The following is a 25818-nucleotide window of genomic DNA, read 5'->3' as shown; positions in this document are numbered from 1 at the left end:
GAAGGCTCTCTTCCTCTGTCCGAGAAGGTGGACGCTATCTTGCAGCTACCCTGACCAACTAAGATCAAAGAATTACATCGTTTTTTGGGGATGCTCAATTTTTATCGACGACACCTTCCTCACGCTGCGGAGCTGCAGGAACCTTTGACGGCGGCATTATCAGGCCCTAAAGTAAATAGTAAGTCTCTGATACAGTGGACAGAGGACACGTGTTCTGCGTTTGAGGCATCAAAGAAGAGCATGGCCGACGTGGCGCTTCTCGCACACCCACGGCTCGACGCGCCGTTAGCAATTGTCGTAGACGCGAGCCAGACAGCGATCAGAGCCGCCTTACAACACTGGTCGGACAACGCATGGCACCCACTGGCATATTATTCCCGCAAGCTTTCACCTGCATAGAGAAAATGGAGCACATATGACCATGAGCTCCTGGCGGTATACCAAGCAGTGAAATGTTTCTGCTCCCAAGTGGAAGCGCGAACTTTCACGATATATACGGACCACAAGCCACTCACGTTCGCCTTCCGTCAGAATAGTGTCAACTGCTCCCCCCGTCAATTTCATCGCCTCGAGTTCATGGCCCAATTTACTACCAACATTAGACATATTTCTGGGATCGACAACATTGTTGTGGATTGCCTATTACGGATCAGCAGTGTTTCCAGTACCATAGTCTTTCCTGCACTGGCACAGGCACAGAAAGATGACGAAGAACTCCTTGCCTATGTTAAAGATACGGCTTCCGCATTGCAACTGAAACTCGTTGATGTTCTGGGGGAATATACACAGCTATACTGTGACGTTTCTTGCGGCCGACCTCGTCCCTTTCTGACGCTGGCTTTTAGAAGACAAGCCTTTGATACAGTACATGGATTATGCCATCCAGGGGTATGCCCAACATTCCGTCTAGTATCGCAACGTTTTGTGTGGCCGGGCATGCAAAAAGTCTCAGAAAAAATGTATTAATTCTGCAAGACAATAGTTACAGTTTTTTTATATCTGTCTCTCAGTACCAGCCCAGACCATCAAATGAGTAATAGTACTATTTAACAACAATGAGGAGGTGTTGAGTCGCAGGCAGGTATGAAACTTATTAAAACTGTGTGCCAGAACGAGACTCGAACTCGGGACCTTTGCCTTTCGCGGGCAAGTGCTCTACCAACTGAGCTACCCAAGCACGACTCACGCCCCATCCTCACAGCTTTACTTCTGCCAGTACCTCGTCTCCTACCTTCCAAACTTCACAGAAGCTCTCCTGCGGGCCTTCTCAGGAGAGCCAGCTTCAGTTGTAGTGGGACGAAATGAAGCGTCACCCATCCACCAATGTCAGCCCAGTTTGCAGGTGACTATTAGTTTAATTTAGTTTTGTTTATGTATTTTTCTTAATATTTGTAATAGCTGTGAATTATCTAAAAGTTTTGTATTTTTTTATGTGTTTCATGTACGGAGAGGGCAGCGCAACGAACGGAGACAGCATCTTCGTTGCCGCGACCAGAGAGGAAATTGCTGGCCGCTATACGTCGCAGGTCGTCAGCCAAGGAGCAACAGAAGATCCTGGAACTGAGTTGTTGCGTCGTGCTTCTAAAAATTAAAAATGAATTTTTTATACTCTTTTTGTACAACAATGACGTCATATAGAGCTTAATCTTATTGAAAAGTCAGTCACTGTCTGTCAACGGTCAAGTTCACATCTGTATGTGTAGTAAGCTAATAAAATAGTGTATGCTACTAAAGTTGAAACACGTGTTCTGAGGATTTATTTATGAAGAATTATGTGAACGGATTAATAATATATTCGACAAGATTATTGATTCTGACAGCGTTCATCGAAACTTTGAATCTCAAAAGTTTATTTAATGTGATTCTGATATCGATTAGATCAAGATAACGTGTGTCAATATAATTTCTGAGGAGAAACAAACGAAATTTAAACCGAAAAAGTTTATGAAAACCAATTGGTCCAAGTGATGTAATTCTTTCCATACGACTCAACTGATGTTTTACAGTTTCGTTCAAGAACCATTCTATGACAATTTAAAAAGAATATAAATCATTTTGAAGTGGGTTGTAACTGACGTAGGTGACAAAGTCTGCACATGGTCATATGTCAAACAAAAATTGGTTATAAACAAAAACTTACGTTGTTACACTACACAGTCCAGAGATAAAGACATAGTGAGAAGTACAGACTTATAAGGGGGAAGAGAGATGAATAGCTCAATTAAGAATTAGGACACACAAATCTATACCTATCACATACACTTGTGTCTGCCATCTAATAAGCTTGATAGTATATTACAGTTTTAAGCATACTGTCCGGTGAAGTTGTACCACAAACTGACAACTAGATCAGCTGATGATTATTTTCCTTACAAGTTCAGCAGTGTTGCTTACAAGTTAGCATGTCCAAATACATGAAGATAGTCAATTGTAACTTCCTCAGAGAAACATACCTTAAAACAGCTGTGTCGTTGGTTTTGGGGGATGAAAAAAGAATACTAGTAAAACAGGGAAATTTGCATGGATCATCAAGCCCTAAGAAATACTACATGGTTCACCTGACCTAAAGTGGTTGACTTGAAATAAATATTCACAACTGCAGAATTTTTTATTTCCCAACAACATTTTTGAATACATCAAAGCCGTACACTGCTGTCTACGGAAAATAGTTTGCTCTGCCTTTGTCTAGTAGTGTCCCCAGGTGCCACCAGGAGACACCCATGCCTCAACACAGCTATAAATAAAACCCTTGTGATATGGCTTCCTATATTTGTGTGGCACAAGAAGGTTTAACAGTACAGGAACACTTGACGTGACCCTGCTGTGTTCTCCTTTATTATACATCAAGCACTACCCTTGTTGCAAGAAATGCTGTGAGATTCTCAGCTGCTGGTCAGTATTTAATAAACCAGAATCCATATGCTTGATGTGGATTGTTGAGTGGCACTCTTCACCCCACTGATGTGATGACTTGACTTTGAGAAAGATAAATCAGCAGAATCAAGGATCTCAGTTGTGATGTTGTTCATCTATCCTGCAAGCAATCTCAGTTCTCAAAAACAGTCCATTGGCTACACAGCATCCAGTTTGCTCTGCTGATGACCCATATTGGTGGCTTCCTTTGGGGACTGCTTCATCTGCTGTATGAAACCATACTGCGGTATGAGTAGGTCACTGGAATGAAGCTCATGGGTAGAGACCTGATTTTTATGTAATTACATTTTTTTTTCTTTTACTCTTATGCATGTGAAAAGTGTAAATGTTCACGAATTATGTTGCCATGTTGATATATTTCACTTTAGCATTACATATTTATATGTATTTCACTACCAGTTTTTATGTATTTTAACTTCTTGTTGTGGTCTCCACTCCTGAGACTGGTTTGATGCAGCTCTCCATGCTACTCTATCCTGTGCAAGCTTCTTCATCTCCCAGTACCTACTGTGACCTACATCCTTCTGAATCTGCTTGGTGCATTCATCTCTTGGTCTCCCTCTACGATTTTTACCCTCCACGCTGCCCTCCAATACTAAATTGGTGGTTCCTTGATGCCTCAGAACATGTCCTACCAACCGACCCCTTCTTCTGGTCAAGTTGTGCCACAAACTCCTCTTCTCCCCTATCCTACCGAGTGAGGTGGCGCAGTGGTTAGCACACTGGACTCGCATTCGGGAGGACGACGGTTCAATCCCGTCTCCAGCCATCCTGATTTAGGTTTTCCGTGATTTCCCTAAATCGTTTCAGGCAAATGCCGGGATAGTTCCTTTGAAAGGGCACGGCCGATTTTCTTCCCAATCCTTCCCTAACCCGAGCTTGCGCTCCGTCTTTAATGACCTCGTTGTCGACGGGACGTTAAACACTAACCACCACCACCATCCCCAATCCTATTCAACACCTCCTCATTAGTTATATGATCTATCCATCTAATCTACCCATCTAATCTTCAGCATTCTTCTGTAGCACCACGTTTCGAAAGCTTCTATTCTCTTCTTGTCTAAACTATTTATCGTCCATGTTTCACTTCCATACATGGCTACACTCCATACAAATAGTTTCAGAAACGACTTCCTGACACTTAAATCTATACTCGATGTTAACAAATTTCTCTTCTTCAGAAACGCTTTCCTTCCCTTTGCCAGTCTACATTTTATATCCTCTCTACTTCGACCATCATCAGTTACTTTGCTCCCCAAATAGCAAAACTCCTTTACTACTTTAAGTGTCTCATTTCCTAATCTAACACCCACAACATCACCCGACTTAATTTGACTACATTCCATTATCCTCGTTTTGCTTTTGTTGATGTTCATCTTTTTTATTGTAACTTAACGCTACATAAAATTATATTAATTGCTTTGATACTTTTTATCATATTTCACCACATCCTTAGTAGGCAGATCTTTTAGAAAAAAAAAACCACCATAAAATTGAAGACAGGAAGTAAATTAATCATAAAAATCACATTCTAGTTAATGACTTCAATGTCTTAAAGTGCTAAGGCCGGATTGAATGTAAGAAGCTGTTGTTATGTATTTTTATGCTTGAGGCACCATGTGCACCATGTACAGACTCATGTAAGAGCCATGAGCCACCAGGGGGAGGGGAAATATTTTTGATCATAAGACTATTAAGTAAGACATATAGTGCGAGAAGCAACAAAGGTTGCTGGCTGTAAGTGCTCAGTAGCTCTTCAAGTTAAAAGCAGTTAAGTAAAGGAGGTCAGTTGGCAAGATAGATGGTGCTGTTGTGTTTAGCCCAAAATCTCTACAGAGAGCATGCTGATAAGAATGCTATGGTCAACTTGCTATGGTTTACTTTTTTTTTGATGAATGATAATGAATAGTTTTACAAAGGGATATTTATACTTTTAGTGATCATTTATTAAACATCAAAGTTGGGTTGGCGTATAATTTTAAGGGTGCTTTGTACAACCTGGAATGGAGTATTATCTCTCCCCATTTACCTGTCTTTATCTTGGGAAACCAGAAGAAAGTAAGAAGTCAGTATGACCTTTGAAGTTCAGAGGTACAGTACATACACCAGGTGATCAAAAAGCCAGTATAAATTTGAAAACTGAATAAATCATGGAATAATGTAGATAGAGAGGTAAAAATCGACACACATGCTTGGAATGACACGGGGTTTTATTAGAACCAAAAAAATACAAAAGTTCAAAAAATGTCCGACAGATGGCGCTTCATCTCATCAGGATAGCAATAATTAGCATAGCAAAGTAAGACAAAGCAAAGACGATGTTCTTTACAGGAAATGCTCAATATGTCCACCATCATTCCTCAACAATATCTGTAGTTGAGGAATAATGTTGTGAACAGCACTGTAAAGCATGTCCGGAGTTATGGTGAGGCATTGGCGTTGGATGTTGTCTTTCAGCATCCCTAGAGATGTCAGTCGATCACGATACACTTGCGACTTCAGGTAACCCCAAAGCCAGTAATTGCACAGACTGAGGTCTGGGGTCCTGGGAGGCCAAGCATGACGAAAGTGGCGGCTGAGCACATGATCATCACCAAACGACGCGTGCAAGAGATCTTTCATTCGTCTAGCAATAAGGGGTGGGTCTAATAAAACCCCATGTCATTCCAAGCATGTGTGTCAATTTTTACCTCTCTATCGACGTTATTGGGTGGTTTATTAAGTTTTCAAATTTATACTGACTTTTTGATCGCCCGGTATATTAGGACATATACATGTAGCCCCTCAACCGAAGAGAAAGGAAAGGAGTAAACCCTCAAAATACTATTGACTTAAACAAGACAGATAAAAATAATCCGAAAAGAGTTTGCTGTATAAAACTGACAAGACAAATAAGTTAAACTGACAAGACAAATAAGTTGATAGCTGGATTAGTTTTAAGAATACTTCTTTATCAAAATATGATTGAACATGAGTTAATGAATTACAAAAATAGGTAAAAGAGTCCATACGAGTTAATAAGCAAATTTATCGATAATGAACACAAAAATTCAAAGATAAATAAATTGAACTTGTTATGTTAGCAATTTATACTTCATTCTATGCTTAAAAACCTAATAGTTGTGAAAGGCAAAAGCATGTCTTGAACTTCTACTTCCACTATTACAACAAAATAACAGCTGAAAACAACAGAAAACCTCCAGTAAATAGAGAGGAATTGTCCCTTCAAACTCTGCACAGAAGTCTGTTCAAGAAATCAGAGTTTGGAAAATATCTGATATGCAACACATGGATGCTCATCGTGCCATGTTGCCACAAGACACATGAGGAGATCGAAGCCGGGAGTCAGTCATTATAAAATAGTCAACAATATTCCTTGTTTCTACACTCTTTTGCCAGTTTTTATTGTGTAAGAACTATTAGATCTAATAAATCATGTATCAAGAAATAAACTGTACCTGGTGACTAATTAGTTGTCTCTATTTATTTTCCTTTAGAAACAGCTGGAAAAGGAAGTGAAGGACATCAACTTAACCATTAATAAAAGAATACAACAAAAGTCTGCTGTTGAAACAGATATATTTGAACTAGAATCGGAGATGAGTAAATATAAAGCATTGCTGAAGAACATTGTAAGTTATGAACAAGTACATATAATCTGTTTAATATATTTTACATGCAGTTTCTGTTCCTTTTTCTTTCATTGTTGAATTAGTATTACAGTTGATCAGTAAACATGGTGCTAAATGTGCTTGTTGCCATTGAAGAAACAATACTGCATAACTGATTTTTATAATTTTTTGGATTTTATTTCGTTGACATACTTGATTCATTGCACCTGCTGTTATTACAGTGAAAGGTGTTTTTGAGCATAGGAGTCAAAACTAAATGATAGAGTATTGCCTTTTAAAATGTCTCTTGTCTTTTCCAAATTTTTGTAACTGACTACCATGTATTATCCATCAAGTTGAACTTGTTCTCCTTCCTTTTTTATTTCTCCAATTGTTGCAGCATCACTTTGTAACTCTTTCAGTAGTAAAATAGTAACCTTTTCAATAGTAAAACCTTTTCAATAGTAAATATTAATAATGATTGGTAGTGTCTTTTTATCTTCCGACTTTTACTGAATAAAATGCTTCTGTTTCCAAATTGTGATGAACTTTTGTTACATGTTTGTGGGTACAAACATCTGGTATGAGAAGTAGCTAAACTCATAGGAACGAGTAGTTTTACATGTATTCTTTTTTCTTTCTTAACATTGATATCTTTCTCATCCCTGGTTTTACTTTGGAGTGCAGCACTCTTTGAGGTCTCCTTGGCGCTCTATATGGCATTGGTAGCCCCTTGTAGCTTCTGCTGTGACAGGGGATTCTGGTGTTGAACTTCATCCACTAGAAGTTGTCCTAAGAGTACCTCAGAGCAATAATAAAACTACAAAACAAATATTTGCAATATTAAAAGGACACATTGCTACTCATTGTATACAGGAGGCATTGAGTGGCAGACATGCACATTGAAAAAAGGTTTCTGGATATTATTTAGCTATTGGACTAAGTCCTTCATCAGATGTAGAGTACAAAATACACACAAGTGTAACTCACACACTCATAGCTAAGGCTGTAGTGCCTGTAGATGCAGTCGTCATGTGGGTGTGAGCTATGCATATGTGAATGTGTGTGTGTGTGTGTGTGTGTGTGTGTGTGTGTGTGTGTGTGTGTGCGTGTGTGTGTGTGTGTGTGTTTTGTGCCTCCTCCTGCTGGCAGAAGAGGTTAAGGGGGAGGAAAAGGCTTGACAGAAAAGGCTGGTGAGGTTTAGGGAAAGGGGTAGAGTGTCTTTCCTTCTCATCCTGTCCGGTAAGTGTCCTGTGGCCGGGGTTCTGGGCAACTTTTCCAAACTGTACCCCTTTTTCTAAACTTTACCAATCCGTTTCATTCACCCCTTTTCCTTCCCCTTCAACTCCTCTGGCTGAAGAAAGAGCCACTGGCTCCGAAAGCTTGCCCAATTACAATCGTTGTTTGTGTATGTGTTCTGCCGCTGCTTGGTGAGTAGATTTTTTTATCCATCCAATTGAAGGACTTAGTCTGGTAGCTGAATAATATGTACTAGTATTTTTCATTGAGTTGGTCTCCCACTCAATGCCTCCTCAATGTGGTGAGTAGCAATCTGTCCTTTTCAGATTCATGTTATTCCTTCTCAGATTTTCCAGTGTTTGAAAACCAACATACGGACACATATAGAATATTATCTACATATAAATAATAGTTTTAAATATTAAAGTTATAACAAAATTAGTTGTACTAATCCTTGCTCATTTATAAATGATGAGAGTACAAAAATTTTCACAGCTCTAATGCTAATGAGAAAATTCTTGAACTTAATTCATCTGAGTTTTGCACCCCCTCACATGCCAGCCCATATAAATAAGTAAGTGTGTTTCTATTTTCTAAGTCATCTACATCAAATATCATGTATCATAAGTAGAATCCTTCCTTTTTAATTATACAACAAATATTAATTGTGTTTACTTTTGCTTCTCATTAATTAATTGTTAAACCACTCAAAACATCCTTACCATTCCTGGTTTCTTTTTGAAAGCAATTCTGTTGTGAATTATGTGATATAAATGTATACATATAGTGTAACTTGATAGATAGAAAAAAATCTACTCACCAAGTGGCGGCAGGAGAACAAATGCTTTTGGAGCCAGTGCCTCCTTATGCTGGCAGAAGAGTTTAAGGGGGAGGAAGAGGGTTGAAAGAAAAGGGCTGGTGAGGTTTAGGAAAAGGAGTAGTGTGTCTTCTCATTCTGTCTGGTGAGTCTCCTCTGACTGGGGTTCTGGGCAAGATGTCCAGGTTTGGGCTTTTTCCTTAATAAAATTCCTGTGTGTATTAAAAGCATAGAGCGACAGGTCAGTGAATATTGTGATGAACAACTCTTAGAACACTGTGGCACCAATAGTGGATCATTAAACACACAAGCTTGTAGTGCTGATTATTTGCAGACCACCAAAATGAAGTATTTTAAGCTGCTGACAGCAGCTAGAAGCAGTTTTAATAAATTTATGCAGACTTAACTGGAAAAGCATTGTTAATGGAGACTTTCACATACAATTTCTGTCAGATTGTACTGACAGAGGGCATGTGATATTGTTAATGTCCAGGTTTGGGGTTTTTCCTTAGTAAAATTCCTGCGAGTATTAAAAAACATAGAGAAACAGCTGTTGGTAATTTTTTCCCTTAGAACCAACACTTGATATGATTTATCTGTAAAACAAATAGTCAGTGGTTTATCTGAACATGATGGTCAAATTTTAACAATAAAATTTACTGACCAGCTAGGTACAGACCATAGAAGAAAAGTGTTGTGTTGAAGTATCATAAACAATGACTCGATCACAGTGTTTAGAGAAAAATTACTGGAAGAACATTAGGGAGAAATTTATAATGCAGAATGTGTTGATGGAAAAATTTAACTCTTTTCTTAACCATATTCATACAGAACTTTGAATCTTGTTTTCCACCAAGACAAATAAGGTCCAGATTGCACAGAAGCAAGGATATGGGTTGGATAACTCTTGGGATTAAAGCACTTTGTGCCAGGAAGAGAGCCTTACATAATACAGAGAACAAACAGTAGTAAAGATTCCATTACCACCAGTATTGTCAACATCCTCCATCTTTATCATTAAAAAAGCAAAACTCATGTATTGCACTCAAAAGCAAAACACTCTTAAGGTGAAAACTATATAGAACACTAAGGTGAAAACTATATAGAACATTATTAAATAAGAAACAAACAAAACTATTTATCCAGATGAAACTGAGTCCCCATAAAATAACTGTGGCATAAAAGGTGACACTATCAAATCACTGGCCACCAAATTCTATGATTACTTCCTGCAAACACCACATAGAGTAATGAGCAAACAAATATAGATGCATTAGACTTACTTGTTGTGAGACTGCAAAGCATTGCCAACAGACATTACACTGACAGCTCCAGGTTGGAATAACAACAATATAAGGAATTTGATAGATTGCTTCTTACCATAAAGATGACCCATTGAATTGCAGACAGGCACAATGGAAAGACTGTTACAAATGAAACTATTGGCCAAAGCCTTCCTCAGCAAAGAAAACATAGACACCTTCACACAAGTATGCACACCTCACGCAGACTTGGCTGCTACCACTGGCAGCTCTGACCAGATTGGAGGCCAAGTGTGCATGAGGTGTGCTTGCTTGTGTGAATGTGTGTGAGGAAGACATTACACTGAGCTGACTCAGGTTGTGGGGTAGCAATATGCTAATATACAGGTGACAGTAGTATCCCATACACAAGAAATAAGAGAGCATTTGATTGGCAGAGATGTTATTTGTATTCATGTGAAAAGATTCTGGCATGATTATGGCAGCATGACGGGAATTAACTTATTTTTAATGCACAATGGCAGTTGGAGCTACATGCATGGAACATTCAGTTTTGCAAATTGTCAGGGAATTCAATATTCCAAGATCCACCGTGTCAAGAGTGTTCTGAGAACACAAATTTCAGGCATTACCTCTCACCATGGGCAACACAGTGGCCAACGGCCTTCACTTCACGACTGGGAGCAGCAGTGTTTGTGTAGAGTTGTCAGTACTAACAGACAAGTAACACTGCATAAAATAACCACAGAAATCAATTTGGGATGTACAATGGATGTATCCATTAGGATAGCGTGGCAAAATTTGGTGTTACAGGCTGTGGCAGCAAACGATCCATACAAGTGCCTTTGCTGACAGCACGGCATTGCCTGCAGTGCTTCTGGGCTCATCACCACCTCGCTGGGACCCTAGATGATTGGAAAACTGTGGCCTGGTCAGATGAGTCCCAATTTCATGTGGTAAGAGCTGGTGGTAGGGTTTGAGTAAGGCGCAGACCTGACCAAGCCATGAACACATGTTGTCAACAAGGCGCTGTGCAAGCTGGTGGTGGTCTGATAACGGTGTAGGTTGTGTTTAATGGATTGGGTCCTCTGGTCCAACTGAATCAATCATTGACTGGAAGTGGTTATATCAGCTACTTGGAGACCATTTGCAGCCATTCATGGATTTCATGATCCCAAACAATAATGGAATTTATGTGGATGACAGCGCGCCATGTCACTGGGCCACAGTTGTTCTTGATTGGTTTGGAGAATATTCTGGACAGTTTGTGCGAATGGTATGGCCATCCAGATTGCCTGATGTAAATCCCATCAAATATTTATGGGACATAATCGAGAGGTCAGTTCGTGTACAAAATCCTGCACCTGCAACACTTTTGCAATTATTGGTGGCTGTCAAGGCAATGCGGCTCAATATTTCTGGAGAGGACTTCCAACAACTTGTTGAGTACATGCCATGTCGAACTGCTGCACTACACTGGGCAAAAGGAGGTACAACACGATATTTGGAGGCATCCCATCACTTTTGTTACCTCAGAGAAAATAAAAAATACAAACTGTAAGAAGATTACAGAATTCATCGGTAACGATTCTGTTGGCTATGATGCTGTTTCTAGTAGAATATTAAACTCTTTTGCTGACTTGCTAAGATTGTTCTCAGGCTATCTTTGTGATCAGTCAGTGACTCGGAGCATATATTCTGACAGACTTATGGACTTAAGTGTTGTGTAGTAATTCCCATCTACAAATTTGGATATACCGTATTTACTCGAATCTAAGCTGCACTCGAATCTAAGCCGAAACTGAAAAATAAGACTCGAAAGCAAGGAAAAAAAAATTTCCCAAATCTAAGCCGCACCTGAAATTTGAGACTCGAAATTCAAGGGGAGAGAAAAGTTTTAGACCGCACCTCCAAATCGAAACAAAGTTGGTCCATTGTAACATGAGACACAATTTAGGTCAAATGGATGAAGATACAGCTACAGTAGTTTGGTTCGAATCGTAAGCTTAACTGTTAAGGTTTACCAAGTAGCCATTGCTATGTGTCAGGTGCTCCATCCGTATTTGTATGGGTACCCTTCCTTTTTCACGTGCTTCGTCTGGTGTGACTCGATTGCTTATTTTGCTTTGATCTGATAAGTGTCGTTCTTCTTGTTATAGGTGCTTACGTCACTCTAAGCTGAAACTGCATTATTGTACTGGGTCATGCATTGTTTGTCGCATTCTGATAATGAGTGTTTACGACCTGTCGCCGCTTGTGGCATGGCTTGCTTTTGTGCAAAGGGAGAGGGAGAGGGAGAGGGAGAGAGAGAGAGAGAGAGAGAGAGAGAGAGGAATTGTCTCATAAGTGAAACAACGGCAAGAGACTGCTATTTGTTGTTACTTACACTGCTGCTTTCTTTGATAATCATCAACAAGAACCAAATAAACTGCGTATGATAGAAGATATTCTGAACAAGAGTTTAGCGAAAATTTTTCTCCGTTTGAAAATCTTTGCAGATGCCTCTTCAGTACATTACAGTCTGCACAGAAATTTGTCATCTTAGATTTAAAAATCTAGTCAGTTGCTGTGCTTCATTTCTGACTGTATCACTATTCAGCATAAGACTAATACAAATATAAACATGACATGATATTTATATTCTTTAGCGTTTGCTGTTGTCTCACTCTAGTTTCGTAGTTTATTAGGCAGGCAGGATTTAAATGAGATAGCAGCAAAAGGTACATTCTTCTACCTTTTCTTTTAATTTATTTACTGACACAGAGATTTTGGCACCAGTATTAATCTTTGTGCTTGCAAAGCACGCCTGTGCAGCGGTACATATATTCGACGGCAGAAGTTAGTTGTGGCGGCACCTACCAACATTTTTCAGAACTTCCGCTTACTTTGCACTCGATTCTAAGCCGCAGGCGGTTTTTTGGATTACAAAAACTGGGTAAAAAGTGTGGCTTAGATTCGAGTAAATACGGTAGGCAAATCACCTGCAATTGCAAACATATATCACTTCTTTCTTTCAGTCTTTTCAACAGTGTTCGAGAAAGTGGCCTGTGATAGAATACAAACTCATTTAACTGAGCAGAACTTGTTACTGCTCCTCAATTTGGCTTTCGTAAAAGTTTCTTCACACAGAACTGAAAGCAATACAAGATCTCACAAGTGAAGCGCTAACAGAGCTAAACAAGAAATATTATCCTGTTGGTATGTTCTGTGATCTTGCCAAAACCTTTGATTTTGTGGATTACAAAATTTTATACAGCAAATTAAAAGTATTAAGGCTTTAATAGCATCCCTCTTGCGTGGATTTCATGTCTGCATAATTTACTGTCTCATTCACAGATTGTTTCTCTGGCATGAAGGTAACATCAGAATGGGGAAACATAACATGAGGAGCGCCATACAAATTGGTGCTATGTGATGTCTTGTTTATAACATACATAAATGATCTGCCAGTTACTTTAAGGGACAATTCAAAAACTTTTAATGTGACAGAAACATACTAATCAAGAGTCTAGAGTAAGTCCTGACAGACATAGTTCAACTGATAGCTGAACAGGTCTACAAGTGGTTTACAACTAACAGTTTGTCTCAATCTCACAAAAACTCATATTACACAATTTCAAACAAGAAACCTTGAAATTCTTACACCCACTTCCCAATACATTTACTCCTTAGTGGTTGCTCATGATAAAAATCAGTGTCAACTGAACTGTGATAATATGCAGTCACAATATACAACACACAAATAATTTTTATGTAGACTTCCTCATTGTCCAGGGTTCATAACGGACTTAAGTACTCTTTAAACTCCTGTCGAACATAAAACAAAAAATTGGGAATTTATGCCAATTCAAAAAGAAAATTAAAAGCATACCCTTTCCACAAATTATCCGATTATTTAGATTCAGGGACTGAAAGGTTTTGTTAACTATACTACAAGTAGAACTATTTGTCATAAAGCTGTATGACAGTATGTGCTGTAAATAGGGAGTCAGTATTTACAGATGCAAAAAAATGTTTTCTTTGAAAAATACCATTATAAACAAGTAAATATTAAGCAGATAAACAACAGCTGTAAAGTAAAACGGAGGAGGCAATAGCTTTTTTAAAAGTAGTAATTTGCTGATTTAATTTAAATGGTATCAGCACAAATGACATTAAGCATTATAATAGTAGTTTGTTGTCAACACAGCAGACAGATTGAGTTTCTTGTATTAATGTATTCTTTGACTCATTCCTTATTGATCACATGAATGAATGCCGTATAACTTAGAAGTCTTCCTTTTTGCTGTGGACAAATATGCCATTAGTTATGTTTCTTTTCAGGAAAATGAGATGACTTACACCGAACAGAGAACTGCTCAGATTAAGAGCAATATTCAGACATCAGAGGTGAGTACTGGCTGTGTGATTGTGTAGAAAATCAAAATGTTTGAGGTTGAAAAGCAAACAAATTACAGTAGTTGCACTAAAATTTCTCTATTGCAAACCACTTTTCGGCTTGTAGGCACTTTCAAGCAAAAATATCTGATGATAGCTTAATAATCCCAAAATTTTCTTTTAACAAAGAAATATTGGTGGAACAAAACATACACTCCTGGAAATGGAAAAAAAGAACACATTGACACCGGTGTGTCAGACCCACCATACTTGCTCCGGACACTGCGAGAGGGCTGTACAAGCAATGATCACACGCACGGCACAGCGGACACACCAGGAACCGCGGTGTTGGCCGTCGAATGGCGCTAGCTGCGCAGCATTTGTGCACCGCCGCCGTCAGTGTCAGCCAGTTTGCCGTGGCATACGGAGCTCCATCGCAGTCTTTAACACTGGTAGCATGCCGCGACAGCGTGGACGTGAACCGTATGTGCAGTTGACGGACTTTGAGCAAGGGCGTATAGTGGGCATGCGGGAGGCCGGGTGGACGTACCGCCGAATTGCTCAACACTTGGGGCGTGAGGTCTCCACAGTACATCGATGTTGTCGCCAGTGGTCGGCGGAAGGTGCACGTGCCCATCGACCTGGGACCAGACCGCAGCGACGCACGGATGCACGCCAAGACCGTAGGATCCTACGCAGTGCCGTAGGGGACCGCACCGCCACTTCCCAGCAAATTAGGGACACTGTTGCTCCTGGGGTATCGGCGAGGACCATTCGCAACCGTCTCCATGAAGCTGGGCTACGGTCCCGCACACCGTTAGGCCGTCTTCCGCTCACGCCCCAACATCGTGCAGCCCGCCTCCAGTGGTGTCGCGACAGGCATGAATGGAGGGACGAATGGAGACGTGTCGTCTTCAGCGATGAGAGTCGCTTCTGCCTTGGTGCCAATGATGGTCGTATGCATGTTTGGCGCCATGCAGGTGAGCGCCACAATCAGGACTGCATACGACCGAGGCACACAGGGCCAACACCCGGCATCATGGTGTGGGGAGCGATCTCCTACACTGGCCGTACACCACTGGTGATCGTCGAGGGGACACTGAATAGTGCACGGTACATCCAAACCGTCATCGAACCCATCGTTCTACCATTCCTAGACCGGCAAGGGAACTTGCTGTTCCAACAGGACAATGCACGTCCGCATGTATCCCGTGCCACCCAACGTAATCTAGAAGGTGTAAGTCAACTACCCTGGCCAGCAAGATCTCCGGATCTGTCCCCCATTGAGCATGTTTGGGACTGGATGAAGCGTCGTCTCACGCGGTCTGCACGTCCAGCACGAACGCTGGTCCAACTGAGGCGCCAGGTGGAAATGGCATGGCAAGCCGTTCCACAGGACTACATCCAGCATCTCTATGATCGTCTCCATGGGAGAATAGCAGCCTGCATTGCTGCAAAAGGTGGATATACACTGTACTAGTGCCGACATTGTGCATGCTCTGTTGCCTGTGTCTATGTGCCTGTGGTTCTGTCAGTGTGATCATGTGATGTATCTGACCCCAGGAATGTGTCAATAAAGTTTCCCCTTCCTGGGACAATGAATTCACGGTGTTCTTATTTCAATTTCCAGGAGTGTAGCTCACTTGCTTTTCAGACTTATATATGAAATTGCTCTGCCAAGAGGTGCAGAAGAATCTGGTAATACAAAATTGGTTCAGGAGTGACAACCAAATATGAACACAGTGTGTGTTATAAATCATTGATGATGCTCCCACATTATTAGCAGCAGTAGCTCACTAGAAAGAAGCTTATTGGAGGCATTTTGCTTTTTCCTCATGGCCTTAAGTCATATGCATTTTCCTCTTGTACAGTATAATTCAAAGCTATTGTTTTCTGTTAAATAAAATGTGCAAAGTATAATCTTACTTTTTCATTGAACAAATTATGTCAAACAGTTTCTCAGTGCAAAATATGGGAACTACAATAAAGAAGTAATAAATGATGGATGGCATGTTGTGAAAACCTGGATGGAGAAGTGACTTATCATTGATGTCGCTGTGGTTGTGTGTGTTACTCTGTGATTGTGGAAAGCACTGTGGACAAAAATTTTCAGGCATTACAGAGAATGCAGCAATAGTCTTACAGTACAGAGAAAAACATGGAATGTTAAAGCTGACAGTAGCTAAGAGTAGTCATAGGAGTTCAAATTTCAGAAACAATATAGAACTTTGGAAATGAACACCAACTAAATAATATTTTGAAACCGAATGCAGGGCTTAATGGTGCCACATGTCATTGAGGCTCTGGCGAAAGATTTGGTAAAGATCATGCAGTGATTATTAATGTATTTGTAAATACAAATGTTTTTCATGAAATGGATGTGAGCCCATAACAAATGGTTGTCTGACGAAGTTTGTCAAATCAAACAATGGATAGTCCACGATGGAATAATAACAATATGGAAAGGATATATTGTGAGAGGAGGGATTGAGCTGCAGACAGGTACAATGGACTCCTAAAATATACTGATGAAAAAAAAAATTGCAACACCAAAAAAATTAATGTAGAGTCTAGGTAACATATTTAAGTGATTAACATTGCTATATCACAGGTTAATGTAAGTGCGAGATAAGCCACTGCAAATATGAAATGCTGGTACATTAATAGCCTGTCTAACTGCCAGAATGTTGAATGCAAGCATGCAAATGTGTAATTGTGCTGGCTGGACATCAGTTGTAGGTGGAGTTACGTGCCTGTTGCACTATGTCAGTCAATACAGAGACAGTTAATGTCTGATGATGTCCCACAGGTGCTCGATTGGAAACAGATCTGGTGATTGAAAAGGCCATGGCAATATGTCAACACACGGTAGAGCATGGGTTACAACAGAGGTGTGTGGGTTAGTGTTATCCTTTTGGAAAACACTCCCTTGAATGCTGTTCATGAATGGCAGCACAACAGGTCGCAGTCACAAGAGTGACATAGAGATTTGAAGTATGCATGGGAGAACCATAAGAGTGCACCTCCTGTTTTACGAAATCACACTCCAGACCATAATTGCAGATGTAGGTCCAGTGTGTCTAGCACACAAGGTTGGTTGCAGGTGCTCAATGGTTTCCCCCTGTCCAACACATGGGTGTCACTGCCACAAAGGCAGAACCAGCTTTCATAAAAAAACACAACAGACTTCCATCCTGCCCTCCAACGTGCCCACGCGTGGCACCACAGAAGTTGCAGATGGTGTTGGTTTGAGGTCAGTGGCTCAGAGTTGTCCTTGAAATAGCCGATTTGTAACAGTTCATTGTGTCACTGTAATGCCAACTGTCGCTCATATTGCTGTTGCTGATGCTGCTGAACATGATGATCTTCCTTTCGGTAGTGCTACGTGGTCATCCGGAGTCCGGTCTTGCTGCAAGTGTACATTCCCATGACTACTGCTGCCAGCAGTCATGTACAGTGGCTACGTTCCTGCCAAGTCTTTCTCCATTATCACAGGAGGAGGAGTATCCAGCCTCTCGTAGCCCTATTGCACAACCTTGTTCAACCTCAGAGGGATGCTGATAATGGTGTCTTTGTCACCTTAAAATCAGTCTTGACTAACATCAGCTCACCATATACAGTCTCAAAGGTACCTCACCTTGTCTAGCCTTAAAGGTAACTAATGCTCACGACCATTACAGCATGTACCTGAAGCAAACCTGATTTTGCATTCTCACAGAGGCACTACTAGCACCGCTCTTTTGCGACTGCCATGAAATTTGATTAGTCATCATCTTTCAGATGTAGAAGCATGCCTACCAACATTCATTGATGTCATATAAGTTCCAAGGACAATACATGATCAATTTTGAGAATTATTAATCATGAAACTAATAAGCTTCTTGGTGTTGGGTTATTTTTCCCACCAGTGTTTTTAAGCTTCCATACAGTCCTTCTTCCGAAATACAATACCCACACAAACACACATTCACACAAGTGCAACTCACACACAAGTGCCCACTATCTCTACGGGTTGGATCCAGAGACAATGGCCAATTGTTTTGTTATGCTTGTGTGAATGTAGGTGTCTTCCACTTTGGCAGAAGGACTTAGTCTGAAAGCCTGAATATTTTTGCAGTCTTTGTCATTGTGACTGTCTGTGACCCAGTGCTTCTTCTGTGTCATGATTGTCAGATGGTAGCTATAAAGTTTCCTAATTAATCAGATGTAGCTCAAGTAGGTAAAGAACAATTTCAAAGAAACTTAAAATGCTTGTACAATCACATTATTTAGAGTATTTACTGATGAAACAATTTGAAGACGTATAGAAAGGGCACACAGCAGTTAAGAAGTTTAATGATGTCTTCAAAATATTCATACAAAACTAAGAATCATTTTACATTTTCCGAAAGGTTAGGTTACACAGGAAACAGATAGCAAGGGTGCTCAGCATCTATGATCACAGCTTTATCCAAATGTTGAAGGACTAACTTTATAGAGAAAGATCTCACAAACATAGTTCTGGTGGAAATAAATGAGAGAAATTACCCTGTTGTTATTTTCTGTGACTTTTCAAAGGCTCACGAGTGTGTAGTTCATAAAATTTTCCTTGAGAAACTAAAACATTATGGCATTAAAAGGCCTCTTCTAGCATGGACGGAGTCACAACTCAGAACAGAAAACATATTAACAACTGGTACGAAGTGAGTAAAACTAAAAACTTTGTGTCCCACAAGGTATGTTTTTCAGCTCACTCTTGTTTTTGACGTACATAAGTGATATACCAATGACACTGGAGTCCACCTCAAGAAATTGTGATGTTTGTTGCTGATGATAAAAGTGTGCAGATAAAGGGCCAGAACACATCTATTTCCAGACACAAACAGCAGAATAGCAAAAGTTGAACTGATTTTCAGTAAACAGTTAGTTAGTTTCATGTTCCATGGATCAGTTGCATGATAAATTGTAATGATGTGGAATGAATTATATTACAGTCACATAGAAAATTAATTTGTAAATGTGGTTACATGCTGAACATTTATTAGTTTTATAATTATTATTATTGTTATTATTATTATTAAATATGCAGCTGTGATTTAGTAATTCTTTCCCACCACCTTTTACACATTGCTATAATAGAAATTGTTCCATGGAATAAGAAGGGGTTGTCAAAGACAAGCTATTTCAGTTTATTTTCACACTTTACTTTGCTGTCTGTCTGCATTTTTGTGCTAAAGACAGCCTTAATGTAGAGTAATGAATGTCATTTTTTCTTCTGTTATTGTAATTTTGTACATCATTCAGTGTTGCTTTTGAACTGCAGTGGATTATTTACAACAAAATTCATGAGGGAATAAACATACTGTGAAGCAGTAGTCAGAATACCCAACTCCTTAAATAGATGTCTACAAGATGACTGTGGGTGTGAGCACATGTTATTCTTACAGCACATTTTTGAGAAATGATGACATTCTTTCTTAAAGTTGAGTTACCCCAGAACATTATTCCATACATCATTATTGAATGGCAGTATGCAAAAGATTTCAAATTAATGATTTGTCTCTCCCCAAGATATGGAATTATTCTAAGTGTAAATGTGGCTGGAGTAAGTTGTTTTAGGATTTACAAAACGAACATTTTCCAGTTTGAATTCTCATCAACAAGGACACATAAAAATTTTGAAGTTTCCACCCTATTTTTCATTTCCTTGCGTGTGTTACACTTATAATTGGTGTAGTACCCGCTATATCCCCTAGATGTACAAAACCGAATATGGGATGTCTTTCTTTAATACTAAGGGTGAGACCAATTGCAGAAAACCAGGCAATGATACTTTTAAGAACATTGTTTACCATTTCTTCTTTGGCTGTATGTGTGTTTGGATTGATTACAATACTAGTGTCAACCAGTACAGGACAGGATAGAAAAATCAAGACTGCGGTGGTATGGACACATGAAGAGAATGGATGAGGGAAGAATTCCAAAGAGGATGGTTGATCTGCAACTGGAGGGGAAGAGTGTTGTAACCGCAGGAACAAGCCAAGTCTAAAAAGCAGTACCTTAAAAATAGTACGTAGGGAGAAGTTAAGATTGTAGCGCTGGGACGCCAGGCGTGGCCGAAGGGCCAGCCGAGGCGGCACTCGAACGGCTGGGCAGCTGGGCGCGTTGATAGGAAAGTAAACAGCCAGCAAACACAAACGAGGGTCTGTGCAGGGGTGCATGATAAGCATTCAATTAAGACTATCAACAAGAAAGCATTCCTGGCTAGAGAGAGAGGTCTGGGAGTGGAGAGAGAAAGAAAGAGGGCCCTTGGTGGGGACCGCACTACGTCATGAGGAGCCAATGGAGGGCTCAGGACGCAGTGCGTGACCATATTGGGAGAGGCGCCTCTGCCCCTCCACTCAGCCTCTGAAGAACAATAGCAACAACAATGTTTTAACGATACCAAATAAGGGCACGTTGCCTTCGACGCTACGTCAGGCCAAGCGCTGGCGGGGTCGGAGGGGAAACGTTAACAAAACCCGAGAGCACGCCGCTCTGGGGAGCTAAGTTTTGTCTGGTGAGGGCGAAGAGTTAGATAGCAGCAGCCGACTTGGGCTGGGGAACGGGCTGTAGGCAGGCAGCCGGAGATAGTCGCTGGAGAGCGTCAGGGCGTAGCCGCGGGACTCTAACGTAGGGTGTTAGGAAGCGTGACAGAACTTCTAGTAGTCAGTCGGAACGGTGGAGTCAGTCACCGTCTCTGTGTTAGACTTGGCTTTCCTGTGAGTGCAACCACCGTCAGATAGGGCGAGCTGTACTCATATGGAATAAACCGTAAATTGTTAAAGTTATCACGACTTTAATTTCTATCACCTTCCTAGCCTTGTGAAAACCAGGGATTATTCCACCTTAGCCAGATCAAAAGTCTCCCTCTCATTACGGTCAACCGGCTAAAATCCCATCCACGAACCGTGTCGCTCAATCCCTCGCAATACCCACGCTTGGGACGCGACATAAATAAAAACTTTTTGGTGCCAGGTGTGGGGTGTTATCACAACGGCGCATAAGCTTCTACCTACAGAAGACGTTAGATTTTGCTACAGCGACTGTGGCAATTGGCAGGAAGTTGTGGCGACTCGCAACTTTCAGCATTAGTAGCACCAGTACGTTAGAGTCCAGAAAGGTAGTCCTCGCGGGTGCAGGGCAACGCAGGACAGCGGCAGCGCGACGCGGAGCGACAAGGCGCAGAGGTGCCTAAGCAGCCAGCGTTCGAGTCCGGGGGTCCGGGCCGAGCAGCAGCAGAAGCGGCAGCAGCCGTAGCAGCGGCAGCCGAGGAGAGCGACGGGGTCGGCACAGCCCAGCAGAGCGGCGGCCGGCGCATCGCAGCAGCGCGGGACAGCGCGGGCGCAGAGACAGCGCGGAGCAGTGCGGAGCAGCGCGGGACAGCGCGGGCGCAGAGACAGCGCGGAGCAGTGCGGAACAGCGCGGGACAGCGCGGGCACAAAGAGAGCGCGGAGCAGCGCGGGACAGCGCGGGACAGCGCGGGCACAAGGAGAGCGCGAAGCAGCGCAGGACGACGCGAGCCAACGGAGCAGACGGCGCACCACAAAAAGAAGCGGTATGGCACTCAAGTGGCAAGTGATGCAACTCATCATAGTGATAGCAACATACAACTTCGTTGCATCAGAATACGAAACGAACGATTTTAAAGTGACCTCAATACCAAGCTCATCAGGACTATATTACGATCACGTAGGACAAATAGAGATATACAGTACCACATGGAGGATAGTTACATATGTTAATTTAGATGTAATAACAGAAAGATTCCAAAAAGCCGAGAGGTACGGTAAGGCAGCGGTGCAGCGGTGCCGTGACACATTGAAACAATTAAACATTGGATTAATAGAATGTAGGGTATTAGATCAGCAAGTTACACATCACGTTGAAAAGATTACAGGGCTACAGCAACTCGTACAGCAACTCACAAAACACGAAACCAGAAGGAAGAGAGGAGTGTTCAACTTCGTCGGACAGGTAAGTAAAATACTGTTCGGAACATTGGACGAAGCAGACGCAGCATATTATAAGGAAAGAATAGATGCTATGGAAAAGAATTCGGAAGGGTTGCTGAGGTTAACTAAGGAACAGGTGGCAGTGGTAAGGGCCACGTTAGCAGGAGTAAACAGAACAGTGTATACACTAGAATCAAACGAACACATTTTAAGAACAGGCATGCAGAGACTCGAAAGGTTTATGAAAGAATACGTGAAGGAGACAGATATAGGTTTCAAACGAGTAGCAACTTTTGCCACCGTAACGGAACAAGTATTACAGTTAGCGGCAGTGTTTGGCCAAATCGAGGAAGAGTATGAGCAAATGATAAATGCCATTGTAAATGCTCAAAAGGGAATACTTCAGCCTCACATAATTAACCCAGTGCAAATTGTGAAGTATCTAAGTTTAATCCGAGACGAATTAAAGGACGTGAAGTTTCCTGTTCCTCTCGCGGAGTCATCAGGCTACCTCTTGTTAAGAATAATTGACTTAGATGTGTTCATTTCCGGTAGCATACTAGGGTATGTAATTAATATCCCCCTAATAGATAATAATAATTTCAATATGTACAGAGTTCTCCCATTACCAAAGGAGATCCCAAATATGAAAGGAAGGTACATATACATACAGCCAGAGAAAGAATTTCTACTGATAGATGAATCCAAAAGGCAGTACGCGAAACTTTCCGCGGATGACTTAAAATGTAAAGAATTGAGTAAGAGCAGAAGACTGTGCAGACAGTCATTTGCATTGCTATCGACATTCGACCATGAGGAATGCGAAGCCAAATTATTACAACCGGTAAGAGAAATTCCGGAAGATTGTGTGCGAAAAATAGTCGCACTAAATCAGAGCCTTTGGACCCATCTAAACAGTAATGAGTGGCTATATGTAGCTCCGAAGGAAGAAGGACTAACAGTATTATGTGGAAAAGAACCCCCGAAGGATTTATTAATGAAAGGGGTAGGAAAGATAAGTTTTTATAGCAAATGTAAAGGGTATGGAACGAGAGTGTTCATACAAACAGATAGAGTAATTCATAGTAACGTAACGAAAAAGGATATAATACCTCAAATTAATTTAGAATTTGACTGTTGTGTAGTAAACGAAGAAAAGAAGAATGTATCAATGTTAACGTTAGATTTACCACTAGAGCAGGTAGTAACACAGTTAGACGACTTGAAAGTCGCTGGGAAAAGGTTGGACGATGTCCAGCGGATGGCCGAAAGGCAGGAGGAGGAACTAAAATACTCCAGATACTTTACCCATTACTCTGTAACTACATACATAGCTATAGCAATAGTCATTGTTATTGTAATAACATGTTGTTGTAGAAATTGTAAATGCTGTAAAGAATGCTTCAAAAGTTTATGGAAGTACTTTGACGATAGTAACTGTTGTGGGAAAGTATGTATAAGAAACACCATAGTAAATCAATATCCAGAGACTAGCTTAAGTAGAAGACAAGCTAATAAAGACACCGAAGAGATAGTAGTATACGAAAGATGTGGTAAAAACCAAGAAGAGTCAGTTCTGTTCAGAAACAGACGATAAGTCAAACCTACAGTTACAATATATTAGATATGTCTTATGAAAAAAAAAAAAAGGTGTAATCGATTTTAGTGTTTGTCCATGTTTTATGAAACTGTACGTACTTGCAATTACCAATGTAAAATGAAAGTGGTATTTTGCATCAATGTTTAAAAATGTACCTTGATTGTAATTGTATCAATGACGGAAAAAAAAAAAAAAATGTGTACCTTGATAAATGTATGTTTGATAAATAATTGTTGTAGAAATGAATTGAAAAAAAAGAGAGAGAAGAAAAATGTACCTTGATGAATGTATGTTTGATAAATAATTGTTGTAGCAATGAACTGAAGAAGAAAAAAAAAAAAAAGAGAAAGAGAAGAAAGTGTATCTTGACAAATGCATGTGTAAAATGTTTGTGTCTCACATGAAATTAAGTATAGATGAAAGAAAAAGAAAACATATGAAGTGTAATATATGTAACAAAAGAAAATGTAAGAAAATAAAAAGAAAGAATCTCAATTGACGCTACTCTGAGGAGTAACGCCAATTTCCCTGGCGGGGGAGGTGTTGTAACCGCAGGAACAAGCCAAGTCTAAAAAGCAGTACCTTAAAAATAGTACGTAGGGAGAAGTTAAGATTGTAGCGCTGGGACGCCAGGCGTGGCCGAAGGGCCAGCCGAGGCGGCACTCGAACGGCTGGGCAGCTGGGCGCGTTGATAGGAAAGTAAACAGCCAGCAAACACAAACGAGGGTCTGTGCAGGGGTGCATGATAAGCATTCAATTAAGACTATCAACAAGAAAGCATTCCTGGCTAGAGAGAGAGGTCTGGGAGTGGAGAGAGAAAGAAAGAGGGCCCTTGGTGGGGACCGCACTACGTCATGAGGAGCCAATGGAGGGCTCAGGACGCAGTGCGTGACCATATTGGGAGAGGCGCCTCTGCCCCTCCACTCAGCCTCTGAAGAACAATAGCAACAACAATGTTTTAACGATACCAAATAAGGGCACGTTGCCTTCGACGCTACGTCAGGCCAAGCGCTGGCGGGGTCGGAGGGGAAACGTTAACAAAACCCGAGAGCACGCCGCTCTGGGGAGCTAAGTTTTGTCTGGTGAGGGCGAAGAGTTAGATAGCAGCAGCCGACTTGGGCTGGGGAACGGGCTGTAGGCAGGCAGCCGGAGATAGTCGCTGGAGAGCGTCAGGGCGTAGCCGCGGGACTCTAACGTAGGGTGTTAGGAAGCGTGACAGAACTTCTAGTAGTCAGTCGGAACGGTGGAGTCAGTCACCGTCTCTGTGTTAGACTTGGCTTTCCTGTGAGTGCAACCACCGTCAGATAGGGCGAGCTGTACTCATATGGAATAAACCGTAAATTGTTAAAGTTATCACGACTTTAATTTCTATCACCTTCCTAGCCTTGTGAAAACCAGGGATTATTCCACCTTAGCCAGATCAAAAGTCTCCCTCTCATTACGGTCAACCGGCTAAAATCCCATCCACGAACCGTGTCGCTCAATCCCTCGCAATACCCACGCTTGGGACGCGACAAGAGGCCCAGAGGAAGACCAAGAGATAGATGGCTGAAGGGAGTGAAGGAATGTGTGACGAGAAGAGGAGAGAACTGGACGAAGGTGGAAAAGGGGGAATGGTGGAAAGACAGAACACGATGGAGAGGCTTGTGTTCCCAACAGACCCAGCCAGTGGCTGGAAACTGTCCAAGATGATGATGATGACTAGTGTCATCTGCAAAAAAACTAAATTCTGTTTGTTGTATATTAGATGGAAGATCATTTAGATATATGAGGAACAATAGTGGACTTTAGACTGAGGTACAAGGTCTACGGATAGCATCTTTGACTATTAATCAAAATGTCCTTGGTCCCTGGTTCAAACATTGCCACTGCTGAAACTTTGAATAAATACCACTAGCAATGGCTACCGATGACGTCTGGCATAAGAAGTCACCCTGTTCTGCCATTGGCCTTGTCAAAGAGGTTGGAAGAGCAGACAGAGGTTCAGAGCACTCTCTTGCACTTG

The 25818-nt window shown here is 41.1% G+C and overlaps 1 protein-coding gene across 1 annotated transcript in view; it reads left to right on the top strand.

Moving 5' to 3' along the window:
* LOC124796068 (structural maintenance of chromosomes protein 1A-like) overlaps nucleotides 1-25818 on the top strand; it is a 116005-nt gene that overhangs the window by 28294 nt on the left and 61893 nt on the right. Inside the window, exons 4-6 of the mRNA XM_047260154.1 lie at nucleotides 6432-6566; nucleotides 14187-14252; nucleotides 21401-21832. Coding sequence (XP_047116110.1) covers nucleotides 6432-6566; nucleotides 14187-14252; nucleotides 21401-21832 — 633 coding nt within the window. The remainder of the gene's footprint in view (nucleotides 1-6431; nucleotides 6567-14186; nucleotides 14253-21400; nucleotides 21833-25818) is intronic.

This window comes from Schistocerca piceifrons, chromosome 4, assembly GCF_021461385.2.
Source record: "Schistocerca piceifrons isolate TAMUIC-IGC-003096 chromosome 4, iqSchPice1.1, whole genome shotgun sequence".
Taxonomy (NCBI): domain Eukaryota; kingdom Metazoa; phylum Arthropoda; class Insecta; order Orthoptera; family Acrididae; genus Schistocerca; species Schistocerca piceifrons.
Note: the sequence above shows the minus strand (reverse complement) of the source record. Positions and strands in the feature narration are given on the sequence as shown.